General features: G+C 36.1%; 1 protein-coding gene across 1 annotated transcript; it reads left to right on the top strand.

Moving 5' to 3' along the window:
• The first annotated feature begins 292 nt into the window (after nucleotides 1–292).
• On the top strand, nucleotides 293–15781 carry LOC107553641 (transmembrane protein 56-B-like). The gene is made up of 5 exons (XM_016235925.1): nucleotides 293–572; nucleotides 3987–4139; nucleotides 6759–6848; nucleotides 14266–14364; nucleotides 14455–15781. Exons 2-5 carry the CDS (start codon nucleotides 3994–3996, stop codon nucleotides 14783–14785), a joined length of 666 nt encoding a protein of 221 aa, XP_016091411.1. The 5' UTR covers nucleotides 293–572; nucleotides 3987–3993; the 3' UTR covers nucleotides 14786–15781.
• The last annotated feature ends 327 nt before the right edge of the window (nucleotides 15782–16108 follow it).

Raw genomic sequence — 16108 nt, 5'->3', positions numbered from 1 at the left:
TCTTCTGAAGTGAAAAACTGCATGTTTCTGCTCATCTACATCTTGGGTGGCCTGAGGGTGGGGACATTTTTTTTTTCATAGGATGCATCTTTTTTTTCTTTTTGCGTGATTTTTTCGTATTACGTGCTCTTGTCATATACTATTCCAGAAAATATACTAGAAATACAAATGTTTTATAGATAGATCTATTATTCTCTCAGACTGTGGGTTGTAATCAGTAGTGTCTGTGCGGTGGGCATGGCTTCATCAGGGGGTGTGGAGGAGGAGGAGGAGGAGGAGGAGTGGGCGGAGCCTGTCAATACGGTGAAGAAATGCAGTGTTTGGTGCAGCGGGCGCAGTGAGTGGAGCTTCAAGAAATCCTTGCGTGTTTTTTAAAGGTGGGAAATGCCCTCGCTCCAGAAGTACAGGTTTATTCGCCAGTGCGCCGCAGAGGACGTGCGGCTTTGAAGACAGCGGAGTGGGCAAAGCGCTCGCTAGCCGTCGGCCATTTAGATAAAACTGGGTTCGTGGACAGAAGAAAGCAGACAACAGGATCTGGACACGTTTACACAGACCTATGAGACTGTTCTCAGGTAATGTAGACTGTAGATGTCATTCGCACAGCGTGTGCGCACAGAAGCATCGCTCTCTGCACCTGTCACATGCATTATTTACATGGCCATTGTTAAAGGCGACAGATGAATAGAAAAGTTTAGCGCGACAGAGTTGCGTCGGACACTCATTCAAGTCGCTACGTGTGCAGAATTTGACGACGCACTGCACGTGCAACACATTTTCTCGCGTTAAAGCGGCCGTGTTCCCTGCGTGCTCGTTTGGTCATTGACGGACGGTTACGCATGTTATTATGCAGCGCATTATGACGTACCTACCGGGGTATTATGACGCAGCCGCTGTTTTTTACGTTTCAGAGAACGCGTGAATGTAGAACTCGAATTTAGAATCGGGAATTGTTGCACTGTTTTTCAGGCGAAACTGAAATTGTTCAGTGGAGTTCAAGCTTCCGCATAATTTCGTGTGCTTTTTTTTTTCTTGTCACACGTTTCTTGTCACACAGGTTCTTAAAATAGACGATATAAAATGTGTGTGATGATATTAAAGGAAATTATTTATTAAATAGGCAACATTTAAACATTATGATTGTGTACTTTTATTTGTTTGTTCGTTTATTTTTGGAGTGTTAAAAAGTAAATTCTCCTAGAATCACTATTTTGGCCTTCTCCCCTACCCAGATTTTTAACTTTTAACTCCACCCTTTAAATTTGAATTATTATTGACTGAAAAAAAAACCCCTCTTAACAATAGGACATAATACATTGTATTAATATGAGGTAATTTTCCTTTTCTTATTTCTTTCAGATGTTTTACCTTAAAATGCACCCACACTCACACACATACATTTAAGTGAATTTTAGATATGCACTTTTTACCAAGCTAAAAGATTTTTATTTTTAGATATTTATTTATTTTTAGGTATCCAGGTTTTTTGGCATGCAGATTTCCTCCACCATGTCATGTTTAGTATAATGACTTGCTGATCCTTTCGTTCTTTAGCCTATAGTGCATATAGGTGTGAAGTGATAAATAGATGCCAGTCAACCACACACTTGCTTCCATAAGACACATTTGTCAAAGTCAAGCCTCAGCTGATGTTAAAACTTCATAGTGATGGGCCTTAAGTGAAAATCTCAAGCACGGATCAGCTCTAGGCATGACGAAGCAGATTTTGGAAGACCAAACAAAGTAGTTTCGCTTTCACAACGAAGCACACAGCGTCTTTACGACATGGTGGCGGAAACAACAAAACTACAGCGAGAGTAAAAGTTACTCTCCTTCTTTCTTTGCGTGAACATTTGTGCGGCGTTATGCAAATCTTCCCACATAACATCTAGTGTATCATGTTATGGAATTTACATTAATTTGTCCATTATTCCCAAATCGTATTAATTTCTGCCATGTGACCAGCCATGAAAGTCTGTGGTTTATGTGGTGGTCGATTGTTTGTTGTTGAAAGGTTACCTGAAGCACATTCCCTCTCTTCAGTGTGCGTCACAGCTGCAGTATGCAGAATGTACTCCATACGTGCCCTCTTCTCAGGAGCTCACATGTTGCCAGTCACCTTTTTTAGTCTGTAAATGTACTTTACAATGGAAGTGTTAACTTGGGCCAACAGGAGGCTGGTTACTAGATTAAAGAAAGACATTGTGCAGATCTCATCATAACCCAATCTGCTCCTCTTTAATCAATATCTGAGTGTTGCAGTCATGCCAGTACCTGGGTAAATGATTTAAACCCTTGTTAGTTTAATCTTAATAAAGTACAGCAACATGTTTACTGGCATTTTTGGTGGGATTAGTCCGTTTAAGCCCATTGTTTGTGTGTTAGACCCAATCATGAGAGGTTTCGCAATGGATTCCTCAGCCTCTCTTCTAGAAGTTCAAGTAAATGCCTTTGGTTTGTTCCATGCATAAGAATTTGAAAAGAACAGCTGGACGTTTGTGTGGAGGAATCCAACTTATTTGGAAAATCATGCATTCTACACTAAAAATAATGCATTACTACATGTCAAAAATGTGTTTTATTTTTGGTTGGTTTAGGTTAAAAGAAGTTTGATGGAATGTTTTATTGCTGAGACATTGATTCACAGTGTAGTAGTTCTGCTGTGTGTGTGTGTGTGTGTGTGTGTGTGTGTGTGTGTGTGTGTGTGTTATAGCTTGATACAATGATACAGCTTGAAAAATACCAGATGACTCGATATGACCCTTCAGCATGCTGGGGGTCAGTGACCCACTCTATAATGAGACACACACTTATTACATTCCTGTAATAAGAGATTTGGAGACATTGACCTGAGATATTAGATGTTTCCTGTGCTTGTTTTCTCTGAAATTTCTTAGTTTTCTCTTTTTATATTCATTATTCTTTTAAGACTATTATTTTAAGTGATTTTATGTGAAAAAACTGTTCTGCATGTTAAATCCAATGAATAACATAAGTCGCTTTGGATAAAAACCTACCAAATGCATAAGTGTAAATGTTTTAGGCTATTTATTCTCTCAAATATTTTCCTAAGAACATTTAAATTTCTTAAGAATCAAATGATATTGTTAACAATATAATAAAAATGATCTGATTTCATACTATCCTGCACATGAGGTTGCATTGTTTAATACAAACAATTCAAAACTTTACACTGGTGAATCTTAACGGTACTTACCGGTATCTCTTAACTTTCGCAGTTGCAAAATTTAATGTAAAATGCATGAAATGTGTTTATTTAATGACTTTAACTATCACAGGATAACTTTCTTGTTATGTTGTAATGCACAGTATTTGAAACTACACAATAAATTAAACATTTTACCTTTCAAACAAGTTGCATTTAAGGGATTTCAGACAAATTTAAGGGTTATCAAAACTTTATTTATAATGATTTTTAAGTTTTGTTTTAAGAACAATTTAAAGAAAAATAGAAAAGAACATTTGTATTTTTTTGGAATACAAAATGTTCTTATTTGAAAATAACAGAACAATGGCAGTTAGGAAGAATTTTATTCTTAAGAATGTTACATGAATCTGGATAAAATCCTGCTAAACCTGTAACTGTAGATGTTTTTAGCTATTTGTTCTCTTTTCTCTTTTGAAAATTTGACACAAACTATGACTTTTTTAGTGCGAACAGAAACATAAAAAAAAGTAAATGATTAAAATGTCTTTCTCATTCCTGCCCTCTCATTCTCCATCACTCTTTCTCCACGTGATAATCTTCTGTGAACATTTGAAAACAATGACTTCATTCACAATATTGCACATTTAATAACTTTCTTTGTCAGACTACTTCTTTACTCGCAAACAGATTAATGCATAACACATAGTCTTTGTGAAATGAATGAGCGGTCAGTTGCTGTGTGCAGATTGCCGAACCTGCCAGAATAAACACGGGTAAGAGCACAGATGTGACTGTGTGTGTTGTGTTGTCTCTTGTGCAGGTGAGAGATGGATGTGAGAGAGGTGTATGTGGTGGCCGGCAGCTTCGTGGGGTTTCAGCTGTTCTTCAAGTGCGTCAGTCCAGTTCTGTCTTCCAACTTCACGCAGGGTTATGGGAAACTTCCTCCAAACAAACTCAACGACTGGAACTCCAGGTATCAGCCTCGTATAACTCAGCACTGCTCTAATAGAAATGTGGTTAGAAATGCGTGCATGGATGATAGAGTAAACAGTACAAATAGACATGGATTGGTAGCTAGGATGGATAAATAATCATCAAACATTCACAATTATAGACAAAATCAGGGGCACGATGTAGGGAAGTCACATTTCGAGGAAATATAACATGACAAATTAAATGGTTCATGAAAATCTTCTAAGAAAAACGTTAAAGTTCTTAAGATAGATTCTAAGATCTTTGTAAGAATGTTCTTAAATGCTCAAATAATTTCTTAAATCTCTTCTTAAATATTTTCTTCTTTTTTTTTTTTTTTAAATTAGAATAAAATAATACAATATTAAAAAAAACACCCCGGAAAATGTACTGGTTATTAAGCTTTTGTTATGTAGTAATATTCTAATGCTTAAAAATTTGAAACATCCTGATAAATTAATTGACAATCTTTCCTTTAAGACAAGTTGGATTCAAGAGATTTTAGACAACTTTGCAGGTTATCCTAACTTATTAACAATGATTTTTACGTTTTGTCTTAAGAATAGTTTTAAGAAAAATCAAAGAACATTTGTTTTACATTTCACATTCTTATTAGAAAATGCAGTTCTAATCTAAGGATCTAAGGTTTTTGAAGAAAATTATATTTGCAATGGAAGTTTAAAGGAACACTCCACTATTTTTGAAAATAGGCTCATTCTCCAACTCCCCTAGAGTTAAACAGTTGAGTTTTACCGTTTTAGAATCCATTCGGCCGATCTCCGGGTCTGGAGGTAGCACTTTTAGCTGTAGCTTAGCATAGATCATTGAATCTGATTAGACCGTTAGCATCTCGCTCAAAAATGACTAAAGAGTTTTGATATTTTTTCTATTTAAAACTTGACTCTTCTGTAGTTACATCGTGTACTAAAACCGACAGAAAATGAAAAGTTGCGATTTTCTAGGCCGAAATGGCTAGGAACTATACTCTCATTCCTGCGTAATAATCAAGGGACTCTGCTGCCGTACCATGGGTGCAGCAGGCGCAATGATATTACGCAGCGCCTGAAAATAGGCTTATTGGAGGTTACCTAGCTGGGACTATTTTCAGGCGCTGCGTCAAGTTTTAAATGGGAAAAATATAGAAACTCTTTGGTCATTTTTGAGCGAGATGCTAACGGTCTAATCAGATTCAATGATCTATGCTAAGCTACAGCTAAAAGTGCTACCGCCAAACACGGTAAACTGTTTAACAACTCGAGAGAATATATGATAATAGAATTGTATCCAGTCAAATGAGAGAATTATCTTTTTTGATGAATGTTTTCAAAAATGCAAAAAAGCTTGCAAATATCATTCATAAAGTAGTTGTGCATGAGTGTAGCCCAACACGAGTCTGATCTAGTGATCTCTGTACTGTATTGTGAAATGTAGGTGAAGGCAGTTTGGTCTAATCACCTTTCCTCTTTGTTATCTTTTGAACATGGTTAACTTTGACCATACAGCACTTAGTTAGGAGGAGATAGGTCTCTGTACAATACTTTACATGGTTATATAAAATGTCCGAGGTTAAACACATGTTTTTAACCTTGAATTGCTTTTAGAAGATGCTAAATACTGCCGCCTGTTCTTGTTTTGACAGCTTGCGTTGTTTTAAAAGTCAATGACTTTAGTGAATGAAACTGATATGATAATCTGTTAGCAAATCTAAACGCTTTGACAATGTCATGGGAGTACAGAACCAGTTGCATTGATTACTTGCACTCTCTGTAAAAATGCAGTTCTTTCCCTATAAAGACCACTTTCATTTTCTGAAAGTGTAACAAACCCTGATTTTTTTAAATGGTACAATAATATACTTGTAATTAGAGTATTTTGCACAATAGTTTGCTTAATCTCTTTTTAAATTAGTTTATGGATACCTGTTTAAAACCTTCTGCCTGAATGATGAAACATTTTTCACACTATCAAGGGTTGAAAGTAAGGCATTATCGTGCATCTGATGTAATCAGGTAATGTGATAGCAAAGCATTTCCGGGATTACTTTATTCACAAGACTTAACATGGTGGAACAGAGAATGCAAAATAAAAAAATTAATAAAACAAAAAATTGGATCATTGGTTTTCATAAAATATTTGTCCTTTTGCTTTGTTGTGCTGTCAAATAGTGGCACACACACGGGTTTCTCACTGTGCAGATAACAGATACGAAAATCTACAGTCCACAGACAATGATTTCTCACAAACACACATGCACACCACACTAATGGATCAGATCAAAACATAGTTCCTTCACTGTCAGCTATCTACCGTAGATACCATTTCCTGCAGTTTCAGCATCATGTTATCTATGTGATATTCCTAATGCTGATTTCTTTTGACCCAATGTGCAAATGATACAATGACTTTTTGTGGCCCTTGGCACAGTTATTCAATTATTGACTATATACTTATACGTGTCTATTTGGAATCTGAAAATTCAGATTCATGCATTGGACTGAATAGGCAACTGTACAGGAAGTTGAAACTGGAATGACAGGAAGAATAACAATGAGTGCCAAACTCAAACTTTGGTGATAACTGAAATGTTGTTTGAATGTGGTTTCATCTTTTATGTCCTCAGGCTTGTGTCCACAGTCCATGCATTAATTGTGGGGCTGTTCTGCCTCTATATCCTCTGGTACGACGACGCCGTCAATGAAGACCCCATCTGGTAAGTTGCAGAGAGTTCAAAAACAGGGCGGCTTTTCAACTCCGTGTACTTTTTGGATCTCATCGTGATATTTTTCTCTTCTTTTTTCAGTTTAAAAACTCAAAACAAAAAAAAAGGGGTCTTTAGCAGAACAGCTATTTTTGAATCCATAAGGGTCCTAAATTGCAAGAATCAAACCTACAATTACCAATCAATAATTGAGTATCAATATCTAGGATTATATGTTCAATTGAGACAAATTTTGCTATATCCAAAAGTTTTAATTGAAACTTTTGCTCTGTCATCATCAGTAATGTGTCCTCTGTAGTCGCCAGGGCACACAACTGCCGTCTCATTTCTCTTCTTTTCTTTATTTTTATTTTCTTCTTTGATATTTCCTTTTCTGCCTGCTGCCTGTTTGGTCTGCATCTTTGCATCCTGAAAGGGAAGAATGGTAATTTGTCTTTAGTGGTTGTCACATCCTCTGTCCTCTGTAGCTCTGGTCCAAAACCTAGTGAGCTACCTACCAAGACAGCATTTTATGGCCTAATAGTAATAATAATGATAATAATAATACTTTTAAAAAGATTTGTGTATATTATGTTTTTTATTTTTATTCTTGGTTCTGGATATGTTGCACGTGAAGTTGCTGTTTTTTTAAAAGCTTTCCAAAAAACACAGCAAGGCAGCTCACTAGGAACAGAGCACATATCTCCTTTTTCATCTCACTTCTATTCATCTCCTCTTCTTTTGGGATTTCCCTTTGCTTATTTAATAGAGTGCAACACCTTTTCTGCAACCTTGGTTCTCAAGGTCATTTTCCCCAATCATTTTCTGCAAAGAGATTTCAGGAAATTCTTTAATAAAGAGCCTTGTATCTTGTCAGACATCTTTGATTTGAAGTAAAAAAGTAAATGGAGAAGAAAAGACAAAAGTAATTACATTATTTATGAAGGAGTGCACTACAAAACTGAAAGTTTACTTAATCTCTGGCCATCCAAGATATAGATGAGTTTGTTTCTTCATCGGAACAGATTTGGAGAAATGAAGCATCACATGACTTGCTCAGCAATGGTTCCTCTGCAGTGAATGGATGCCGTCAGAATGAGAGTCCAAACAGCTGTTCACAACCTATATCATTGATATTTTGTTTTACTTTCTGAATTCCTTTTCCCAACGGTTTCTCTTTTTCTTTTGTCACATCTGCTCTCGCTTTATTTCTTTTCCGCTTTCTCATCGCCTCTGTTTTCTTTGGTCACCTGTGTGAGTCGACTCTTTCAGAGAGGGAACTGTATTTCTATGTCTCTTTTCCTCTCTCCCTTCTCGATCTCTCAGATCATAGAGTTTTTAATCTTGCCAACAAGGCGACTTTTCATTAGGAAACGACAGATTCCCAGACCCCCTCCTCTGCCGGATCATGTGACAGTCCTCCAGGCCCCCTCTCTCCTCTGATCAGTCCCTCTCAGTGTCTCATAGGCCACCTCGGCCAGTAACGCTTCCCCAAAAAACATAACATAAAGAGTATTACTGAGTAGAGAGGGAGACTGCTGAGACTTCATTCCCATCCAAACCTCATCTCATCCGCATCCTTATCTCAATACAAACGGGGTCATTCTATGATATGGATGCCTTTTTGAACAAGGTTTTTCACCATTTTTAAAAGTAAAATTTCATACTAGATAATGTCACCTCTTTGGTCTGCTTTGCTCTTTTCTTCTTTGTTTTTGTGAGACGTCTGAGTAGCCACTGCATGAGTTGTAAATATCCAGTTTCTAATGTAGTAAATTGCATTGTCCATCTCAAGCTACACTGATCAATATGAATATATATCAGTCTATAAATAATGCATTTCAGGGCAGATGGTCTCATAGGCCACCTCGGCCAGTAACGCTTCCCCAAAAAACATAACATAAAGAGTATTACTGAGTAGAGAGGGAGACTGCTGAGACTTCATTCCCATCCAAACCTCATCTCATCCGCATCCTTATCTCAATACAAACGGGGTCATTCTATGATATGGATGCCTTTTTGAACAAGGTTTTTCACCATTTTTAAAAGTAAAATTTCATACTAGATAATGTCACCTCTTTGGTCTGCTTTGCTCTTTTCTTCTTTGTTTTTGTGAGACGTCTGAGTAGCCACTGCATGAGTTGTAAATATCCAGTTTCTAATGTAGTAAATTGCATTGTGCATCTCAAGCTACACTGATCAATATGAATATATATCAGTCTATAAATAATGCATTTCAGGGCAGATGTTAACAGAGTTGGCAGTTTTACAGTTTAGCCATTACTTGCGCTTCAAGGCATGATTATAGTTGGCCAAAACCATCAAAAAAGCATTTTGTTACTTGAAATAAACTCAACTTGAAGTGGAATAAAATAAAATATAAGAAAACCTAAACTAAATGTATTTCAATTTCATCTCTATTTTTCGTTAAGTTCAACTTAAAGTACTAAAATAACAAAAACTGAAAAAAATTAAATAAAAAATAGATTAACGAAACAAATCAAATTTAAATAAAAACATAATATAAAAATTAAAAGGAACTCAAAATATTAATATAAACTACAATGATACATAAATGATATGAAAATACCTCTGAAGTTGCTGTTTTTTTAAAAGCTTTCCAAAAAACACAGCAAGGCAGCTCACTAGGAACAGAGCACATATCTCCTTTTTCATCTCACTTCTATTCATCTCCTCTTCTTTTGGGATTTCCCTTTGCTTATTTAATAGAGTGCAACACCTTTTCTGCAACCTTGGTTCTCAAGGTCATTTTCCCCAATCATTTTCTGCAAAGAGATTTCAGGAAATTCTTTAATAAAGAGCCTTGTATCTTGTCAGACATCTTTGATTTGAAGTAAAAAAGTAAATGGAGAAGAAAAGACAAAAGTAATTACATTATTTATGAAGGAGTGCACTACAAAACTGAAAGTCTACTTAATCTCTGGCCATCCAGGATATAGATGAGTTTGTTTCTTCATCGGAACAGATTTGGAGAAATGAAGCATCACATGACTTGCTCAGCAATGGTTTCTCTGCAGTGAATGGGTGCCGTCAGAATGAGAGTCCAAACAGCTGTTCACAACCTATATCATTGATATTTTGTTTTACTTTCTGAATTCCTTTTCCCAACGGTTTCTCTTTTTCTTTTGTCACATCTGCTCTCGCTTTATTTCTTTTCCGCTTTCTCATCGCCTCTGTTTTCTTTGGTCACCTGTGTGAGTCGACTCTTTCAGAGAGGGAACTGTATTTCTATGTCTCTTTTCCTCTCTCCCTTCTCGATCTCTCAGATCATAGAGTTTTTAATCTTGCCAACAAGGCGACTTTTCATTAGGAAACGACAGATTCCCAGACCCCCTCCTCTGCCGGATCATGTGACAGTCCTCCAGGCCCCCTCTCTCCTCTGATCAGTCCCTCTCAGTGTCTCATAGGCCACCTCGGCCAGTAACGCTTCCCCAAAAAACATAACATAAAGAGTATTACTGAGTAGAGAGGGAGACTGCTGAGACTTCATTCCCATCCAAACCTCATCTCATCCGCATCCTTATCTCAATACAAACGGGGTCATTCTATGATATGGATGCCTTTTTGAACAAGGTTTTTCACCATTTTTAAAAGTAAAATTTCATACTAGATAATGTCACCTCTTTGGTCTGCTTTGCTCTTTTCTTCTTTGTTTTTGTGAGACGTCTGAGTAGCCACTGCATGAGTTGTAAATATCCAGTTTCTAATGTAGTAAATTGCATTGTGCATCCCAAGCTACACTGATCAATATGAATATATATCAGTCTATAAATAATGCATTTCAGGGCAGATGGTAACAGAGTTGGCAGTTTTACAGTTTAGCCATTACTTGCGCTTCAAGGCATGATTATAGTTGGCCAAAACCATCAAAAAAGCATTTTGTTACTTGAAATAAACTCAACTTGAAGTGGAATAAAATAAAATATAAGAAAACCTAAACTAAATGTATTTCAATTTCATCTCTATTTTTCGTTAAGTTCAACTTAAAGTACTAAAATAGTAACAGAGTTGGCAGTTTTACAGTTTAGCCATTACTTGCGCTTCAAGGCATGATTATAGTTGGCCAAAACCATCAAAAAAGCATTTTGTTACTTGAAATAAACTCAACTTGAAGTGGAATAAAATAAAATATAAGAAAACCTAAACTAAATGTATTTCAATTTCATCTCTATTTTTCGTTAAGTTCAACTTAAAGTACTAAAATAACAAAAACTGAAAAAAATAAAATAAAAACTAGATTAACGAAACAAATCAAATTTAAATAAAAACATAATATAAAAATGAAAAGGAACTCAAAATATTAATATAAACTACAATGATACATAAATGATATGAAAATAACTCTGGCTCAAGGGCGTGATGCTTCAAGGTGAATTTTAGAAGATGCATTTAGTGCTAATATTTCTACAGACATCATATTTTCGAGTTTCATCAGTTGTTTACTGTATAAAATGATGGCAAGAGTGTTCCCTCTAGCAAACTTACCGAAATGTAAGATGAAGTGATAAGGATATTTTCATGTCTTCGCAGACTTCATTTGCTGAAAGTATGCATTTTGCATTTTTGAAGTATGAAATAATAGATTATTTCAATAAGGGCTAGTTATGATGGTACCTGCGGGCACAACTACATGCCTTTTAGTTTATATCTCATATATATATCTCATATATATATATATATATATACTGTATATGTATTGATCATATATATGTCAAATGTGGGATTTGGCTTTTCATTTGAACCAGGAAATAAAGTTTTAGAGGATTTTGAAAAATTCGAAACAAAGACAAAGTGTGATGTAGGTTGGGAAAGAGTCTACTCTTTTGACTTAATTTATTTTATGCTTTCTTTTGTCTGTCCTCACTCCTTTGTTTCACATTTTTTACAGTCATTATTTACATAATGAAGGACGCAAAAGGCACTCGTTTTGCAGAATGACTCAACATATTGTTGAAAGAAAGTTGAATTGTTTCAGTCGTTGGGCTTTTGTTTGCTAAATGCTCAGTCAGAGATGATAGCCTTACGCCAGTTTACTTGATCCAGTCTCGCCTGAAGAGTTACACTCCACAGAGCCTTTTCAAACCTTCAAGCTGATCTCTTTGTGTTTTATAGTAATGGCCGCATATGCTGTCATCCATCCTTACATGAAAATGGCTTTCATTAGACTCGTCTGTGCTGTAAGTCTGGCCTGTCGTGTCGGGTCAGTTTTCTGAATCTCTTCTCTAAAGCTGACCTGCTTGTCCAGATAGTGAACTGAATGAGATCAAAGGTGAAGAAACTTGCTTAGGTGTGTCCATTTAAAGGCTAATACTACGTCTGTCTGTCTGTCCAATTAAACTTTAGCCTAAATCATTTTTTCCCTAAATCAATGTACTCAGCTATGAATAAAATAACTTGATAATTATGAAAAGTTAATGTCAGGATGACATGTTCCATGGAAGAAATAGATAAAATAGGCTAACACTTATTTTTAGAAGAATTTTAATGAGAATTTATAAATTAATAGTTGAAAAAGATTCTGGTGTCGTATTTCTTTTTCCTGACAAATTATCACAAAGGTTATGTACTTAAGGCTACAGCAGTGTTATTTTACTATCATTGCTATACTATTACAGTTTTTGTTGATATTTTGAATTAGGATTTATTTTTATATTTTCTGTTTTCATTTTAGTTTACGTTTTAGTCATTTTGTTGTTGTTGTTTTTTTCTTTTTTTTTAATGTCTATATAGTTTTTATGAATTGTAATTATTCATTTTAGTCTATTTAGTTTGAGTTATTTTAGCACTTCAAGTTAAACTAAACGAAGATGACAAATGTTGCCTTGGCAACTATCTGAAATAAAATAAGTTTGTTTATTTTATATTCTATTTTATTCCAGTTAATGTTTTATTTCAATTTTTTTTAATGGTTTTAGTTTCAGTAACTATCATAACCCTAGGCAAAGTACTTATTATTATTATTATTATTGTTGTTGTTGTTGTTAAAATTATTGCATTTGATTTAATTGACATTGGTTGATATCTATGCCCCTTTTAGAGAATTGTCAGAAATATTCTATAAAATAAAAGCATGATTTAATTTCTCAATTTTGTGAGCATCTTATTAGACCACTGGTGGAAAAACTGCATTGCATTTAATGCAATTTTGTCATCACAAATTGTATAATCATCATAATTGTATATAAACTTCTCTGAAACTTTTCAAGAAGTCTTGGTATATTGTACATCGTCTACTTTATGACTTTGTAGAGTTTCTATGAAACCTAATAATCATCATGTTCTCCTGCATGATCCAGAATGTTCCATAATACAAATATTAATACTGCAATCCATTGACGTTGTTCATAAACAGATGAGCAGGTTCACATATAGAACCATGCAAGACACCAGAGATATTTTTAAATGTTAGAAAGTGCATGATTTCTTTCAGCAGATGGACAAATGTGGTCTATTAAAATAAAATATACAATTTTATATAAAATATAAAATACTGTAAATACTTCAGAACCACTTGCACATGTAAGACTTCATACTCCAGCTGTAAAATCCTGCATTTACCCTGGTGGCCAGTGAGAGTCCAGTGTTTGTTTGGCAGAGGGGTCAGAGGTCAGTGAAGGTGACAGCGGGGTCACGCTCAGGGTAACTGAGCTTCCTTCCCTAGCGTTTGAATTAAGATTGTGTTTCACACACACCTCTTCTGCTACAGGACACGCGCGACCGCCGTGCATCAGTTCCCTGATCGCTTTACAGGGTCACAGAGAGACACGCATACTGTAACGCTGGCTTGTTATCCGTTCACCGAGATATTCTTCTTCTATATGGCGAGCGCATGGGTTTGTTTAGTCATTTCATCTCTTTTGTAACTCTCAGATGACCCTGGCAAGTGCACTTGAATGTATTTTTTAAATGAAAACAGCTTAAACCAGCGTATGGTGCTTGATGCTTGTCTCGGCCAGTTTTTTTTAACTTTTACATTCAGTGCAGTGCTCTACTGTTTGAGTTACAGGAATGAATGTTTATTAGTTTATGTGCCCTTTTGTTAAATATCTCTTTTTGTTAGTAACAAACTATTAATTTTAGTTTATTTTTTTAGTTAGACATGTTGGTTACACCTCCCTGACTTTGATTTGGCTGATAAAGCTTTTTTCAGATACTAAAACGGTTTCACTACTTATTTTTAAATAATAATATACATTTTATAAATAATAATAATGATACTACTATTAATAGTTGTATATTTATTTATTTTTTTCACTTTTTTTCTCTTCATTATATTTCAGGATGGTTGGAACGCCTAAAAAAAACCCTCAAATATCATGTAAAATATGAAATAAACTTTAAATTCAGAAAATGAAAACATGTTCGTCATAGGAGAGGTATTCAAACAGTTGTCTGTATGATCTACATTTTTTATGTTTTTTATTTTTTTCCAGACACGTGGAGTGCTTCCTTATTTTGCAAACTTCCGACTGATTTCAGAATTGTCAACGCCATTTGTGAATCAAAGGTGAGATTATTCCAATGAAGAGGTTTTGTTTAGATCATTGACTCGCCAAATGCTGAACGTCTCATTTGACTTCTATTTCTCTCTCTGCAGGTGGTTTTTCGAAGCGTTAGCTTACCCTCGTACTCACCCGCTGGTTGTCACCAACGGCGTTGCCATGGCAGTCGTGTTCTTCCTCGTGCGGATCGCTGTGATGCCTCCCTACTGGGCAAAAGTGTTTGGCACCTTCGGTACGCCAGCGTTCGAAAGGCTTGGTCTGGCAGCTCAGGTGGCCTGGATCGTATCCTGCGTTTGCTTGGATATCCTAAACACAATCTGGATGTACAAAATCGCCCGCGGCTGCTACAAGGTCATTACCGGCAAGCTAAGAGGAGGCAAAGTGGACTCCAAAAAGACCAATTACATGAACAACCACACAGACTGAGAATCATCCGCGATCATGACAGATTAGATTAGACGTATTCTCTTCCCAGAATATAGCAACTTCTGAGTCTTTTTATTGCGCTCTAGATGGATGTGCTCTCGAAACAGAGGTTGAGAGGAGAGAGTTTCATCATCCCAGTGTGGTTTTAACCTCTACTTCATGTACAGACACTCGGACTTGACCTACACCGGTGAAAGTCAAGCCGATAAATTAACCTGCTATGCCTCAAACACAACCAAAGTGCCTCCAAGCACAAGGAGAAGCAATAGAACATGAACATGTGAGCTTGTGACCACGAAAAGTCCATCAGATCTCCATCAAAGCCTTAGCCAGTCAGTACCCATGCATGTTTTTCTCTAAACCAATCGTGGTTGCTTTGGGAGCCGTGTTTCCTGTGATATTTACACTGATGTGCCTCAGTGAACGACATCCTAAACTTGTTGCACATTTGGTCGGAAGTGCTCATCAACTTCACACAATCTTACGTCATTGTCAAGTCTCCGGGAAACCTCAGATCTACCTCTCACACTGTGTCAAGCACAAGAACGAACACCGTTTGGACTTGAGGAACATCTTGAAAAGTCCACAAGAATCAAACACTCACAGCCTTTGCTTTTATAGCGCAGACTTCTAGAACTCATCTTGTGTTGCACATCAAAGAGTGAAAGGTGGTTTCCTTTAGCAAATGCCTGTGTGCATGCTTCAATTCTGACCATGTGTGGTCACATTTTTTTGCATTAGATTGGAGGAAACTGCAGTGCTTTATCCATTTCTCAGGGTTCTAGCCTTTTCTAGAGCCCTCCATTTTCTCCAACATGCTTAAGGTGCATCACATGCACAGGTTTTAAACCGTTTTGTTCTCACCAAGCAGATTATTTAAACATTCAACGCCTCAAGGCTTGATGGGAACTGGTGCAAATTCACATCTCGGTCCTGTTTTTTTTCTTGGTTCTGTCATTTTCTTCCTGCCAAATTCTTTTTTTTTTTTTTTTTTTTTTTTTTTTTTTTTTTTTTTTGGCTCAAGATCTTTCACAGGTTCGCCAACCCCTGTACTACAGTATATCTAGTATATATATAATCCTTAAAAGTCAACATTGATATTGAAATAAAACTGACTGTGAAAAAGGGTCTTTGAAAATCTTGGCCTGCAGGCCAAAACTAAAATATTGTTCTACAAACTTTAATGCTCTCAGTCCGTATGCTCCCAGTGGTCTAGTCGGGATACTCTGCAGTTCTTGTGGAAACCATGTTAATGTGTCTCTCAGCCCCAGACGCACTATATAGTTTCCTCTCCAAGGGATCCAGTCATTTAATGCATGTCTT

The sequence above is a fragment of the Sinocyclocheilus grahami genome, unplaced genomic scaffold (genome assembly GCF_001515645.1).
Source record: "Sinocyclocheilus grahami isolate Dianchi unplaced genomic scaffold, SAMN03320097.WGS_v1.1 scaffold476.1, whole genome shotgun sequence".
In the NCBI taxonomy this organism is placed as follows: domain Eukaryota; kingdom Metazoa; phylum Chordata; class Actinopteri; order Cypriniformes; family Cyprinidae; genus Sinocyclocheilus; species Sinocyclocheilus grahami.
The sequence above is the reverse complement of the archived record's forward strand: the minus strand, read 5'-3'. Positions and strand labels throughout refer to the sequence as shown.